At 36.9% G+C, this 15,523-nt stretch overlaps 2 protein-coding genes across 2 annotated transcripts; both read left to right on the top strand.

Annotated features, from left to right (window-relative positions):
• The first annotated feature begins 260 nt into the window (after positions 1-260).
• On the top strand, positions 261-1,298 carry LOC108979351 (auxin-binding protein ABP20-like). The gene has a single exon (XM_035694490.1). It carries the CDS (start codon positions 316-318, stop codon positions 943-945), a length of 630 nt encoding a protein of 209 aa, XP_035550383.1. The 5' UTR covers positions 261-315; the 3' UTR covers positions 946-1,298.
• A 6,986-nt stretch (positions 1,299-8,284) lies between these two features.
• Positions 8,285-9,375, top strand: LOC108979349 (auxin-binding protein ABP19a-like). The gene has a single exon (XM_018950008.2). The coding sequence runs from the start codon at positions 8,473-8,475 to the stop codon at positions 9,160-9,162; it is 690 nt and encodes a 229-aa protein (XP_018805553.1). The 5' UTR covers positions 8,285-8,472; the 3' UTR covers positions 9,163-9,375.
• The last annotated feature ends 6,148 nt before the right edge of the window (positions 9,376-15,523 follow it).

Here is a 15,523-nt window from a genome sequence, read left to right as displayed (position 1 = left end):
TCAAGGCCTGTCACTATGTTTTCACCACATTAATTTACTTCATCCGATGACCCTTTTCGCCTTTCCTGCCTTCCAAGCAAAATGACACTTCTTGTTCTTACTGTAGAAAATATCACATCCGGCACGATCGACGTGCATCGATCACATTCGATGTTTCTCTTTGAAGTTGCACGCGATGCATGCATGTGGAAAACCTGGCCACTAGAAAGGGACCAAGTTCTATATAAATAGAAAAATGGTACTAGATCACCATCGATCAAATTATATAGAAACCACCACCCTACAACCTAAAACATACACCTAAACGAGGCGAGGATGATATCTCCAGTTATTTTCATATTTTCCCTCATTCTCTCGTCCTCCCATGCTTTGCAAGACTTCTGTGTAGGTGACCTCACAGCTCCTGAAAGCCCTGTAGGCTACGCTTGCAAGAATCCTGCAATTGTGAAGGCGGATGATTTTGTTTTCACTGGCCTAGGCGTTCGGGCCAACACCTCTAATAGTAACAAAGCTGGGGTGATCCCGGCCTTTGCCCCACAGTTTCCTGGTATAAACGGCCTTGGAATTTCTTTAGCTCGTGCGGACTTTGAGGTTGGAGGAGCTGTCCCATTACACTCACATCCTGGAGGTTCAGAAGTCGTACTTGTTGCGGAAGGAACGATATTTGCAGGGTTCATTTCCTCAACAAGTAATAAAGTTTATACAAAGACTCTGAAGAAGGGGGATATTATGGTTTTCCCTCAAGGATTACTGCACTTCCAAGTGAATACCGGACCTTCTCCAGCTACTGTATTTGTTAGCTTTAGCAGTGCGACCCCAGGTGTCCAGCTTCTGCCCCTCGCTCTGTTTCAAAATGACTTACCCACTGCCGTGATAGCGGCAACTACCTCCCTTGATACTGCTGAGATTAAGAAGCTTAAAGCAATTCTTGGTGGCACTGGTTAAGATCTCTGTCGACATAAGAATTATATATAGGATACTCTTTGATCAGCCAGCATGCAGCGAGCGCCGTATCTTCGTACGTACGTAGTGTTCTAATAAAAAGAGTCGTGCATGTGAGTTGTTTTTGTTTTGTTTTATTTCTGTCAATGACTTTAATTCTATTCATGCTTTGATGATCAGAACTTTCTGACTGATAAAGTAACAGTACTTCCGTTGAAGGCAAATTAATGCCATTTATAAGGAGAATAAATGGGATCTGTTTGGTTTGTCTATTCCAGATGCATGGGATAACTATTCCAAGTCATCACCAAATAATTATAAGAATAATTGAATACGAACTTATAATCATCAAACTCTATTACAGTGATCGGCAAGTGTACATGTTTGTGTAACAAGTGCCCATGCAGTGAGGATTTGATTTCAATAATATTTTCATGCAAAGTTTAACGGGGAGTACTCTTCCACATGCTTGCGTGGCACATACTCGTACACGTACCATGTCAATCAAATTAGTAATTATTATTGTTTGACCTTCGAAAAAAATAATAAATAAATAAATAAATATTCAAATATAAAAAATCTTTCTTATTTAAGATCAAATTTGATATGTCCCCTATATTTTATTTCAAGTTCGACTCTTCTCATCAAGACCCTCTCTGTTACCACTTACCATATCGCCATTGGCACTTGCCGATCTTCGTTTCTACTCACCACACAGCTTACAACATTACGAGTCCACAAAAGTCTTCACAAAGGTTGAAATCCTATTTGATTTGACACTAAAATAGATGGTTGGATGGAATAGTGTTTGGCTTAGGAGGCATGATCACATGTAACGCCCCAAACCCGGTTGGCCCGGAGAATTACTACCTGTCACTTAAGAACATGTTTCCCAACACAACTAAAATAAAACTCTAAAACTTTATTAGCAAAACTCAATCTCATGTACTCTAAATAACCACATTGAAACTCTACAAAGTCATTACTACAGCAAAATAAACTAAGGAGTTCAAAATCTCCCGGTAGTCATAACAAACCAAACTAATAACTTCAAAAGTCTTACTAAACCCAAGCCCAAGATATGATTAAATCTAAAAGACATTAAGACATCAGAATTCCTTCTTCTAACATCATCTCTCAGCTTAAACATGCTCACCAATCTAATCCAGGTCCTCAGTTGGACTCTCCACATCATCTGAAAAATATTATGAAGATAGGGGGTGAGTTATCAACAACCCAGTAAGCAGAGGACATATGCTAGTGTGCAAACATGAGTATTTACAAAGTATAGCATGCAGAACAAAACATTTTCCAGAGTTATCTTGCAGAGCAGAACATATTTTCAAAAGTAACAGAGCGATGGTTTTAAGACACGTAAAACCCATAATACTTTGGCATAACATAAACTGAGTATCATAATTAGATCAAAACAGAGCAGAGACCATGTTTCACCCCCGTGGTAGGGTTGTATTAACCCCGGTGGCCAAACCAGGCAAATACAGAGGTGAAATCTTTCCTTTATTCTTCTCGGAGCCCCGAGTGTGCACACAGGAAAGACCACAACAAAACCACTTTGTTTCCAAAGTGGGTGCACTCAGAGACAGAGAAGTTGATACCAACCCAAACAGAGCAGAGCATAACAGAGCAGAGCAGAGCAAAGCAGAGACAGTGTCAAATACGAAAACCAGTACACTATGCCAAAGGTTTTCAGATATTATATCAAAACAATACAGAGTACCAAAATAGAATCAGACAGTTTACACACGCTGAACACAAAAGCCAGAACATCTTTCTAAATAAATGCACAACTTTTCATATTCTCAATATAGCTCTTTTTTCAGATTTCAGAAACCACATGACAAAATTTAGCTCATGTCTACATAATGCATGTCAGAACATATTTTCTCTTTTTCGTACAGATTTTATGAAAATGCAAATAAACGACCGAGATTGGTTTTGTTTTTTCCAAGTTCTCGTTTCACCACAAAAATATGCAAAATTTTCAAAAAATCAACCTTAGTCTCAATAATTCGTGTAATTCCAGTTGGGTCAAACTTACAGATTTTTTTATTGCAGGGATACACCAGGATGCATGTAGGTAGCTGTTTTCCGCAAGGGTTCCAACAAGGATAAAAGCGGCTTGATGGAACTACATTGTGTCGTACTAGATGGAGAGAATTGACAACTACCAATAGAAGTGAAAAATATAACTGGATAGGAGTAAGTTACCAGTATTCCCAATGTTACTTTGAGCTAAAATTTCCTCATTTGCGGTTCATAATTCATAAAGTTGGGCTGTAATGCATCTAGGTGATTTTAAAAATAGTTTGTTTATAACATAAATAAGTTGTAATGGTTGATGTATACCAACACCTTTTGCAAATTAATAAAACAGATTGATGTTGGTTATGTAACTGGCATTTCATGCATTAAACTCCGATGCCACATATTATATATAAAGTGTAAATAGCCAAGCATTTGCTAAGAATTGGTTTTGCATCAAATCTAAAGGATCTGTTAAGGTGCACATTGTGGTCCAGTATTATTTATGCCTTATAAAATACTGGAGTGATGGTTGGACTTATGAGAACTTTGACTTGATAGTATACTATCTTGTTTAAACACATGGTCTGAAAAGCTACAAATTAGAATATTGATATTGAGCCATAGTTTTTGGTAGTGGAATCTACTGTGCAAAGATATTCTCCATTATTTTATATAGGGCTTGAGCAAGCCAACACTTTTCAGGGCCTTAAAGACAATTTTTCTTCAACACCATATAGATTCGGTTGACACACAGTATTAAATATTGCTTTAAAACCTTTCAAACATATACTGTTATTTGATTTTAGGTTTGTTGGAGGATCTTGACCTCCTCATCGTGAGTTTTTATGTGGCTGTAAATGAACAATAGTATAACTTGGAGATTTATGCCATGAAATATGTGGACATAGATATTTTAAGCAACAATAACAGTATGGATGCCTATTACTGCTGAGGCACACCTTGCTTTCATGGGCTAACATCTTTGTGTTTTATTTTCAGGTCTCTATCAGCCCTCTCATGTGTGGATGAATAGGATATTTGATAGTCATTTAGGCAGATCAAAAGTAGTTGAAGTACATCACAAATTCAATGAACCTGTGTTTAATTTGGAGTCAAGTTGTAGTATCATATATGCATACTAATGACCCTCTTGTCATTCCCACTCAACAAACATTAATCATGTATTTCCATGGCCTTAATTGAACAATGGTCCTGATTGGAATTTGTTATAACATATTTGTATATAATTATGTTATAGTCCTGTGAGTGTTTATTGCAGTATGTTATATAACAAATTGAATTTGATACTTAGGTGATTACATAATTTGAGTGTTTGCATAGATTATTGTTATCTAGAATAATGTTTACAAAATAGATTTTGTCGTGTATATATAGGTGATCTTCAGTGAAAATGCAAAGCTTGATTGCATTGATATAAGAATATGGAAAAAGTATTGATTGGCTAACAATTTGTGAGAAATGTCACAAATTTAGGCTATTGTTTACGCACGATAATAGTTAAAAAAAAAAAAAAAAACACTTTTTCCCCACAAGCTATTGTTTGTAGGTAAAAAATGATAGCTAAACTCAACCATCAAAATTATTTCCTACAAGATTTATTCATGGACATTAACTGTCATGCCCACGGAAGTGTATGTGGGAAAAAGATAAATAGGTAGGAAATGTAGCAAATAATTTCCTACAGGATAAGTTCATGGCAATTAATTATTATCGGATGAATTAGTTTGTGGGAAAAATTATTTCAGTTCTATGAAAAATTATTACCTATGGGATGTAATCATGAAAAATACGGTATTTCCTACGGAATCCTCGATGGGGACAAGTTTGGTCATATGTTTACTGATGAACCAAGCCGGTGGGAGAAAGTGTTTTCCCCACCACATAATCTAGTGGGTAATACTAATCCCATGAGAAGCACCCATTGAAATTGAACATTTTCCACGATCATCGACTACGTCAAACGTGCTAATTGTGGCGAGCCACTCGGATTTTGCTTTGAGATGTGTCCTGGGAAAATGCATTTATTGGCGCCACGACTTAAACCTTTCATGGGATATAGTACTTTTTCTAGCGAGTTTTATCCCATGAGATTCCCACGACGAAATTTTGTGGGAATAGAGTTTTTCTTACAAAATGTCTGCTTTTTGCCACAAAAATCATTCAGGGAAAAAACCTGTATTTCTTGTCATATACACAGTAGAGAGACAAGCATCAATAGTGAGCATCTTACTGAGCTTGGAGTGGTGGTGTCAAGGAAGCACGATGGCACACATGAGATATCGTCTATCCATAGCTGCAACAACTGCAAAAAAGAAGAAGAAAAAGACAGCATGAGAGGGGACCAAATGGAGAGGTAGGGACAGAGCAGGAAGGAGCCTCATCTTATCAAACCATTGTGGTGCAAAGGTAGTGGTATGAACTCGTGGGAATTGAATCCTTTGAACCCACAATCAATTTGAAAATTCATCCAAGAAAGTCAAAATCAAGTTAATGGATGGAGAACTTAGACCCGTTGAGAACTCATTTCAAGAACCTAGATTATATTAAAATCTAGACCCGTTGAAGAACTTGTCTAAAAAACCTAGATTACAAGGAGGAATGCCACAAAAGTTGTGATTTACTTTTGATAAGTTTAAAAGTTCAATCAAATACAAGAGGAGTAAACTCAACTCACAATGAATAAATTCATCAAATTTCATAAACTTCTTAAAAAATGAGGCTACCAATAGTATTTAAACCAAAACCTAATTAAAACGCTAACCAAAATAAAGTCATTTCTTTCAAAAATACCCCTGGATGAATAGTGCCATGGCTACAGTAACTCTTTAAACTCTAGTTCCTAAAAATTAATTTTCCAAATAAGCCCTTGGCCAAAATACAAGGCCTTTCCAAAATTCTAGTTCATAAGAAATAAAACATATGTGGGCCAAGTATCCTCAAACCCAGTTATTCTAGACTAATTCCTATAACTAATATAGTAAGCCCCTTTAATTAAATAAACAAGTCCAAGGCCTTCAATGACATAAACATAATAATAGGCCCTAATTTATGTTGCACTCTTCCATAGCTTGTATCACGTAGATGTTCACTAGATCTTCTTCTCTCAAGCCTATTTTGAATATTCGGCTCTTGCTAGCATTGTCTTAAGTGGATTGCACCAATCCTTGCATTGCTTCCTTGCACTTCTTAGCTCTCGATCTTGTGATTGTCTCATCTGAAACTTGCAGGGGATCTTTAAGATTTGGTCCACCTCGGTTTCCATCAAATAGGGCTTGCGACTAGCTGATGTAGTGGGGTTGTATGTGTTCGTTGTAGAGTGGCTCAACCTAGTGGTGTGTGGGTGGTACTCAATGGCATGATGTAAACATTGTGGCAATTGACACTGTGTTGGAAGAGAGAGAGAGAGAGAGGCAAATGGAGAGCTACCTAGAGTGTAATTTTCCTTGGAGATGGAAAATTTGCTTGCCAGGTTTGATCAATTTTGCAAGTTCTTCCTTAGTTAAAATAATGAAATTTGTTGATATTATGACAATACTAAGTAGCATAGATATCACTATGGGAGAATTTATTGTTGAAATGATAATTGATACAACAAAGACACTAGGTAGAGAAATCAATAGAGAAAAGAGAATTGAGGGAGAGAGAAATGAAGGCTTACTGGCTCTAGCGTCCTTTCGCTGGGTAGAGTGGAGTAGAGTGGCAAGGCGTGGCTTTGTGGGATGCTTGGAATCATGGAGCACCGCTTGACGGTGTGACATGTAGTGATCGTGCGATGTAGCAACATGGCCTATGAATCAAGGCTTGATGTTTAGAATGCTTAATCCTTCATGAAAATGAGTTTATGAGTACTTGAGTTTGATAATGAAATCAAGAGGTAGAATTATTTGAGTTTTGGTTTATGAATGGGCTTAGGGGTGTTGATTTTAGTTTGATAAATCATGTATGTATATTGGTGAAGATTGTGGATTCTTTCAAACTTAATTGTGTTGGTTAATCCTAATTTTGTATTAGTAAATTTTAGAGTTTCAAAGAGTTCAAAAAAATTGAGATAACTTATGTAGGCTTTCGGTTAGAGCTATTGTTCAACCCTAAGCTAGGTTAAGTTAATATAATTGAGTTAAAGCTAATCTTAGCTAAAAGATATTGAACTAAATTTAAGTGGAATGAAGATTGGATTAGTGTAAAGAGATGTTTTTTTTTTTAAGCAAATGGCCGGCCACTATAGGATTTTGGTACTCAAAATATTTGTAATTAAAAATATGGTTACGAATAAGAAAAAAAATGGAAGAGAATGATGTGCAAGAAAACGGGATCAAATACAAATTTTATAAAGTAAAGGGACAAATGCAAATAATAAAAACTTGAGGGAATATTGTAAATAACCAAAAGTTAAAGGGCAAAACGGGTAATTAATTAAAAATGAGGATTTTTAGGTAAAGCACAAGTGTGAACACGCCACACCGTAAGGGAGGGCGAGTTCATCACATCACTATCACTGTCACACCCATAGCACCATCCAAATTTAACTCCGCGCAACCAAATACGACTGGATTACATAACATTTTAATGGCCACCTAACACATTAAAAATTTATGTAGATTGCTATTAATCGATGTCACATCAAGATGTTGATATCTGAGCATATAACGTATCGGTCTAGTAAATGTTGCTTAGCGAAACTTGATTTTCACTCCTTCACCACTAGCATAAACTATTCTCTTCACTGTTGAAAGTAACGATTTTAATAGGAAAATGCTGCATCCACACCACGAGAAAAGTTACATATTACTATTTTATTTAATTATTAAGAAAGTATTTTAAATGAATTTGTGAATTTTTTTTATCTTAAAATATTTAAATACATTTAAAAATTATTAAAAAAATATAAAATAAAATATGAAATGATTTATGTATCAATCAGTATTTTTAATCTAGATGTTTTTATTATAAGAAATAGAACGTAAGATAATAAATAATAACCGATGGAAATATTTTTCTTAAAACACTTCTCGTAGAAATCCTCAGTCGCTCTATCCATTTTAATATCTTTCTTTTTTAAAATTTTCTGTCGGTATTATAATTCGGATAGGAATTTGTGAGAGGCAGACGGCCGGTACCAACTTTATTTTAAAAATTGAATATATATTAAATTTATATAAAAAGAAAATAATTTTTTAATATTAAATTTTATTTTTTTTTAAACGATTGTACTTACCCACTTCACAATTAAATATTACTGTTTAAACAATCTCTCGAAAGATGGGAGCAGCATCCTCCGCTCAGCAGTTGGGGTAGGAAATTAAGAAAGACTATCCATAGTTTTTCCCCGAGGACTTTTCTTTCTGGTAGTTCCAACTTGATCCAGCTCCCTTCTTTGAAGATTTCTTTGTCCCAAATATTACATCAAACAGCTAGCAACAAAGTAGTTGCATGCAGTTGGCCCAAAGACCAACTAGTACATAAATGTTATCATTCCATGCCATGAATGTTACACCAAAATTAGTACTTGTGAGGATGATATCTCCAGTACTTATCTTCATCATCTTTTCTCTCCTCCTAATTTCATCCTCCCATGCTGCTGTGCAAGACTTCTGTGTCGCTGACTTCACAGCTCCTGAAAGCCCTGCAGGCTATGCTTGCAAGAAGCCTGCAGACGTGACGGTGGATGATTTTATTTTCTCTGGCTTCCGCGTTCCAGGCAACACCTCTAACTTCATTAAAACTGGGGTGATCACAGCATTTGCCGCACAGTTTCCTGGTGTAAACGGCCTTGGGATTTCTATGCTTCGTGCGGACGTGGAGGTTGGGGGAGTTGTGCCATTACACACACATCCTGGAGGCTCAGAAGTCCTTCATGTTGTGAAAGGAAAAATGTTGGCTGGGTTCATTTCCACGGACAATAAAGTTTACATCAAGACTCTTGAGAAGGGTGATATTATGGTTTTCCCTCAAGGATTACTGCACTTCTCACTTAACGCCGGACGTTCTCCAGTTCTTTTATTTGTTAGCTTCAGTAGTGCAAACCCAGGTTTCCAGCTTGTGCCCAACGCTTTGTTTCAAAGCGACTTACCCACCGAAGTGATAGCGGCAACTACTTTCCTCGACACTGCTCAGATTAAGAAGCTTAAAGCCATTCTTGGAGGAACTGGTTAATTAAGTTGATCTATGTCGTGTCGGTCGTGTTGTGTTTAGTAAATTATAATAAGTATCGTGTTGTACGTGATAATTAAGGTGAATGTTCGTTGTGTTCTATTTGGTTTGTTTATCATTGTCAACTTTGATTTATCACGAGAAACAAGGATCAAATTTCCCTTCCATGTATTAAAAAAAAAAAATTAAAAGAGGAAATATGCAATTTCTTATATACTTTTTGCTCTAATTAATTTTTCACGTATATCAACTACGGATAATTTGAGTATCATAGATTCATACAAGTAAACGTATTTGAAAAATGTGATTGGAAATAGTTAGCTTTACGTTGAAATCCATGCCGAGCCTGAGCAGTGCACAATGGCTGCTCAGCGGTCTAACGCTTAGCAGGTAACTGCATAGTAGTTAACTGCATTTACAGTTACCTATTAAATGTAAGAGCTATTATGGGGATCAGCTCATAGCCGCAGCACACCCGTGCTGTGGCTTTTTTTTTTTTTTTTTTCTTAATCATTAGAGTGTGCTGCGGCTGCAGCACACAGTGGGCTGCAATATATATTTTCTCTAAATGTAAAATTAAATGCTTTCATACATAGAGGTGCTTATAAATTGAAATTTATTGCAAGAGCTTTAAATACACCTAAGAATAAAAGAAGAGAGAGAGAGACTTGAGAGAATTTTGAGAAAAAGAAAAAAGAGGACGGTTGAATTGAATGGAGTGTGATTATTTTTTTTATAATATTTTATTATGTTTTATTATTTATTAATGAAGTTTTTTTTATGTAAATATAGACGGTTATCGAATCACATTAAATTCTTGATATCACTGAGTATATGTGTGTTCTTTTTATTTCCGCTAATTTTATTCTTTTTACTGTGTTGATTTCCCAACACTTTAGGATATAGGAAATTATTTATAGTTTCTATCCGCTACAACTTATTTTCTTCCTTTAACAAAAGGAACAAAAAGATACTTGTTCTTTAGATCGAGCCACGAGTTTCCTGCTCACAATCAGGACTAGGTGTCAATTAGCTAAAGTGCACGTTATGTTGAGAAATGCCCTAAGGTAGAGGGAAGAGACCTGACGAGTGTTGGAACTGAGCAACATGACAGTACAGCTCCTGACATCCCGCGGTGGTGCAGAGGTACTGAAAGGCCGTGAACTTTTTTGAGTTTTTTAATTTGACGAAAAGGAAAATGCTTGCTAAGAGAATTAGTATTGATTTATTTATTTTATATTTACTTTTTTTTAAATAAAATTTTTACATTAATTTATATATGTTTGAGATAAAATAATAATAAAATATTATTATTAATTTTTTGTTAAAATCAATTTTTTTATTTGTATTTTACCATTAGCAGCCATTACATATATTTGACATTAATAATATAAATATAATAATAAAAAATATAATTTTTTTATATATTATATTAAAAATATAATAAAATGAAAAATATATATATAATATATTATAATAATAAAATGAATGTGCAAGTGAAGGTTTGTTGTGTTGTTGAAGGAGAGAGAAAATGAAATGATTGAGAGAGAGAGTGGGAGGAGAGAGAAATAATAATTAAAATATAATTTGTAAAATGAATAGTGGTTATTTAAATTTGGATAAGTACTGTTCATAGGTAGCTAAATATTTGGATATGTATAAGTCAATGTGGAGGATTTTAGGGTCATATTATACAAATATGACTTTGCATATGCATATGCATAGACCAATGCTAATCCTCTTAACCACCTTTGAGCGCAATGCTCAAGTCTAAAATTTGGTAAAATTAAAGTTATTGAAGAAATTAATTCACATTGAATTATTTATTTTAAAATTAAAATAATAATATAATATTAGATATTTTAATAATATTTTTTTAAAAATTTTTATATTTTACAAATATATTCTATATATTAATTAATAATTTAATTTTTACTTAAAATTATTATTTTCCAACTATTTTTTTTAACCTAGTTATCTAACAATCAGAATTGCTAACCCTTCTCAAACCTAACAATCACATATACTATTTTTGTCAACCTTTCTTCTATCGAACATTCACATTTATAATTTTGTGAAGCCAAGAAAAATAATTTAGAATAAAATATTATTTTGGAAATGAACAATAACTGGTCAAATTTAAAGAAATGAATGATTTTATTGTAGCTCAAAAGTAGAATCTTAGACTAGTTTTAACTATTCCAATATAGACTATTTTAATAAAATTTAGTGAAAATTTGACTAAGCACTTGCCTACATTTGACTAGGCTAATACAAGTGCTCTAAGCGGTAAGTCCGAATTTGTGTGCACGTGCATTGTGTTACAGTTTAGATATTTTCTAGAATCAAATTAAGATTTAAGTAGGAAGTTATGGTTGTGGTTTGCTGTGGTGGTCTCTAAAGATTTTAGATTCTATGAACGAGTCCTAAAGACTATGTGCCATGGGATGGTTGCCCATCATAAAAATAAAATGCTTACTAATAAAAATCTAGAAAACGGAGTTTACAAAATTTTAGGTCATTATATTTATAAAATGGTAGAATTTTAGGTCATTATATTTATCTTCTTTCTTAGTGCTATAGAGTTTATAAAATTTTAATAAAAGTTAATAAAGTTTTGATAAAACTTAATAAAATTTTATTAGCCATTCTATATTTTTTTTTTACTACAAATTATAATATAATGACCTAAAATTCTTCATAATGGTTATTATTAGGCCCACTTATTAATTGCTGATCATAACTTTTATCATAACAGATGTAACAAATATCAAATTTCAAGACATTTTTTAATTATGATCATGCAGTCTTACGAATAGAGACGACTAGTTTTTTGTTATGTAACAGATGAATAGAACATTTAGCGCTCGCCATGATTTTATAGCCCGACATACGTGTTGCTCGGAGTTGATCAGAATCATTGCTTGAGTGACATTATTGCTTGGGGGCAAGGATCATTCCTCAGGCAAGATTTTTTTTAGTGGACTGGTTTCCAGCCATGAACTTTGCTCGAGACAAGCTATATTTGCGGGGGCCTTAATTAAGTGCTCGGCTTGCTCATTTCTCATGGCTAGCATCATTGCTCGTCTGCGATTTTTGTCTATATTTTATTTGATGAAAAAGCTTAAGGTTGGATGGGTGCCAAACGTGTCTTTGTCAAAACCCCAAGGCGGGGAGGCCACGGGCCATGCCTTGACAAGCACCCTGTCATGCCCAGACAGCCCGTCGGGGGCTCTGTTGGCATGGCTTGATTGTCCATTGACTGAGCCCTTAGAGAATGCTAGGCCACGGTCATCCTAAAGTAAGCAGCACACAATCAGCGCGCGCACAACTTGCGTGCGGGCGAGCGAGGTTGTCAGACCTTACTCGCACGCGCAACACGCATGCATGGGCTACGCGCACACACCGCACGCATGCATGGCCTGGGCACCAGGGCAGCGCGCGCATGCACATCCAATGTGGAATTGATAGCATGGCTACCTAACAGGCCTACGCAGGCTGGCATGCCGCTCAATGCCCTGGCCTTGGCTAGGGCCAAGCCGACCAACGCCTAGGCCACACGGCTTGGGCCATGCTGTTCAACGCCCAAGCACCATTAGCCAGGGCCATGCAGACCAACGCTCAGGCCACTCTGGCCTGGGCCATGCAGCTGCCTGCCATGCTCAAGCCCACCACGGTTCAACCCAGCATCACACCAACAACTCCCAACCCACACAACCTGGGCCACACATGTAGGGACCAAGGACCAGCAGGACCAACCTAGCAGGTCAACCTGAAGACCCACGCACACCAGCAAGCAGCCCATGCCGTGGGCTCATCCAGGCCACCCATGGCTCACCAACGACATGAGGCCTCAACCAAGAGGCGTGGAACCATCAACTGTTATCATCTTTGTAATTATTATTATTTGGATGCTAGTATAAGTAAGGCACAAGGCCAATGCATTTCTTTATCTTTGAACATTTGGACAATTGACATGTAAGCTTTGAAGGCACTCACGTGCTCTGACACTTAGGCTCCATTGGGTGCAATACGTGAATCCCAAAGGAGAAGGCTAACCCTATGCAATTCGTGAATCAGGGAAACCCATTGCTATCTTTATTTTCCCTATGTTAATACAATTCTGAGGTATTTCAGTATCTTGGCTTGTTGTCTATTGCATTGCATTCCTCTTTGCTTGCTGATCATTTTGTTTTATTCGAGTGGAGCAACACGTAAGGTAGCCACAAATCGCCATTGAAGGGCACTCAGCTTGCACCAGGCCACCATAGTCGAGCTGGAGCAAGGACAGGGACAAGCACGACAGTTATTGCTGATTGCCCAAGCCACACGCCTAGATTGAGACACTTGTCCACCCTATTCAGTTGGAAGTAACTGCAAGCATCAAAAACTGCCTTAACCAACCAACCACTTAGCCAACCACCCATTTAACCGCTTAAAACGCCCAACTGCTCTGATGCATGCATGCCTACAAGCAACTCGCCTAGAAACATCCCTTGAACACCCATTCGAGTTAATCCAACACCATCCATAACCATCACCGTCAAGCAAGTGGCAGATCATCTAGGTCATCATGGCACAAGGAAGGGCACGACAGCTTGGTGTCTAGGGTCTTGACCAAGGTCCCTATCAGTCTTCCCACCGGCCAATAAGAATATGCCACGTAGGCATTCCATGGGAGAGTGATATGAAGTGCAAACACTTTTGATTCTGTATAAACTTGATTGAGAGCATGGTTCATTGAACCAATAACTTTTCCAAAAAGTGAGTGAAGAAATTCTGTAGAACCTCTGGGATTCAAGCCTGTAAAAATCTCCTCAAAATAATTAAGGATAACCTTATCCCTTTGCACACCAAACTAGCATACCCCCTGATCATTTTTAACTTTAATCAAACTGTTTTTCCTTCATCTCTAAGAAGTCTTCATGTGAAAGTATCTCGAGTTTTGGTTACTGTCTTTTAGCCACAATGCCTTAGATCTCTGTCGCCACATAACCTCCTCTCTTTCCAACCACTTTTGCACCTCCTATCGGGCCTTATTCTAATCATCTACCGATTCTCCCACTAGATCAATTTCAACAACCCTCTCCAACTCAACCTTTGCTTTATGTAACTACTTTTGAACATTGCCAAACGTATACTTATTCCAACTGCTCAATTGAGTGTCACAATCTTTAATTAAGCTTATAACAGCTTGCATATCATCACATGCCCAATCCCTACTCCAAATAGATTTCATAATGTCTTCACTGGCCTATTCCCCAACCCACATGTCTTCAAATTTAAACTACCTCTAAGGTCTAACATACTCCCCCTCCCCCTCAACATGCACCCAAAGAGGCACATGGCTAGAATATGCCACCAAACCATAGATTACACAAGCATTTGGAAACCTGCTTCTCCATTGAGAGTTAACCAAAACTCTATCGAGTCTTTAACTTATACAGTGAGAACCCCCCCTCCTATTACACCAAGTGAACTTACTACCCATATACCCCAAATCTTGTAAAGAGCAATCATCAATTACATCCTTGAACGCATCAATCTGCCATGTTGGCCTTCCCTACCTCCCCACTTTTCATGGGAATGTAAAATTTCATTAAACTCCCCTAACACCACCCAAGCATCCCCATTTTGTCTACATAGTGTTCTTAACAAGTTCCAAGTTAGAAATCTTTGGCTCGTTTATGGATGACCATAGATTCCAGTTAAAAACCAACTTTCCAACATAGAACCCTCATCCACACTAGAATCAATATGATATTGAGAATAGTTAACAATAGACAAGTTAACATCACTTCCCCATAGTAGTGCAATACCCCCTTTTCTCCCACACGAATCAACAATCAAATAATTAGACAACCCTAGCTTAAACTTACATACCTCAAATTGATGAACTTTAAGTCTGGTTTCCTGCAAAAATAGGACATTGGGAGCTTCCCTCTTCACCAATTCGCAGAAGGTCCGAATGCTTCGTGGGTTCCCAAGCCCACAAACATTCCAGCTTAATAGTTTCATGGATTCTGGTGGAGTTGCTCAACAACCATCGCCGATCCATCTTGTTGAATAGGAACATCAATAAGCACACATTCGCCCTCTGTATTGAGCCTCTTCAAAACCCTTTCACTGGAGACATCCTTGCACAATTGCTCCTTTCTCTTTCGGGAAGACAAAGGTCGTTGAGGGATTCTAGAAATATCACCCTTATTTCCACTAAACGATCGTCGTTTCCACTTCTTACTAGATAGAACATGAGCCTCACTTTCACTTTGACCCAGCCCATTACTCGTAGGTTCAATCACAGGGCTGTCATAGAGAATAAGGCCACCCACCCTAGTATCTTGTCTTGGCCCATTAGAAATAC

Source organism: Juglans regia, chromosome 10 (genome assembly GCF_001411555.2).
Source record: "Juglans regia cultivar Chandler chromosome 10, Walnut 2.0, whole genome shotgun sequence".
Lineage (NCBI taxonomy): Eukaryota > Viridiplantae > Streptophyta > Magnoliopsida > Fagales > Juglandaceae > Juglans > Juglans regia.
The sequence above is the reverse complement of the archived record's forward strand: the minus strand, read 5'-3'. Positions and strand labels throughout refer to the sequence as shown.

Coding starts and splice junctions, on each gene's coding strand:
- LOC108979351 (XM_035694490.1), top strand. CDS start 316: ATGATATCTCCAGTTATTTTCATATTTTCCCTCATTCTCTCGTCCTCC.
- LOC108979349 (XM_018950008.2), top strand. CDS start 8,473: ATGTTATCATTCCATGCCATGAATGTTACACCAAAATTAGTACTTGTG.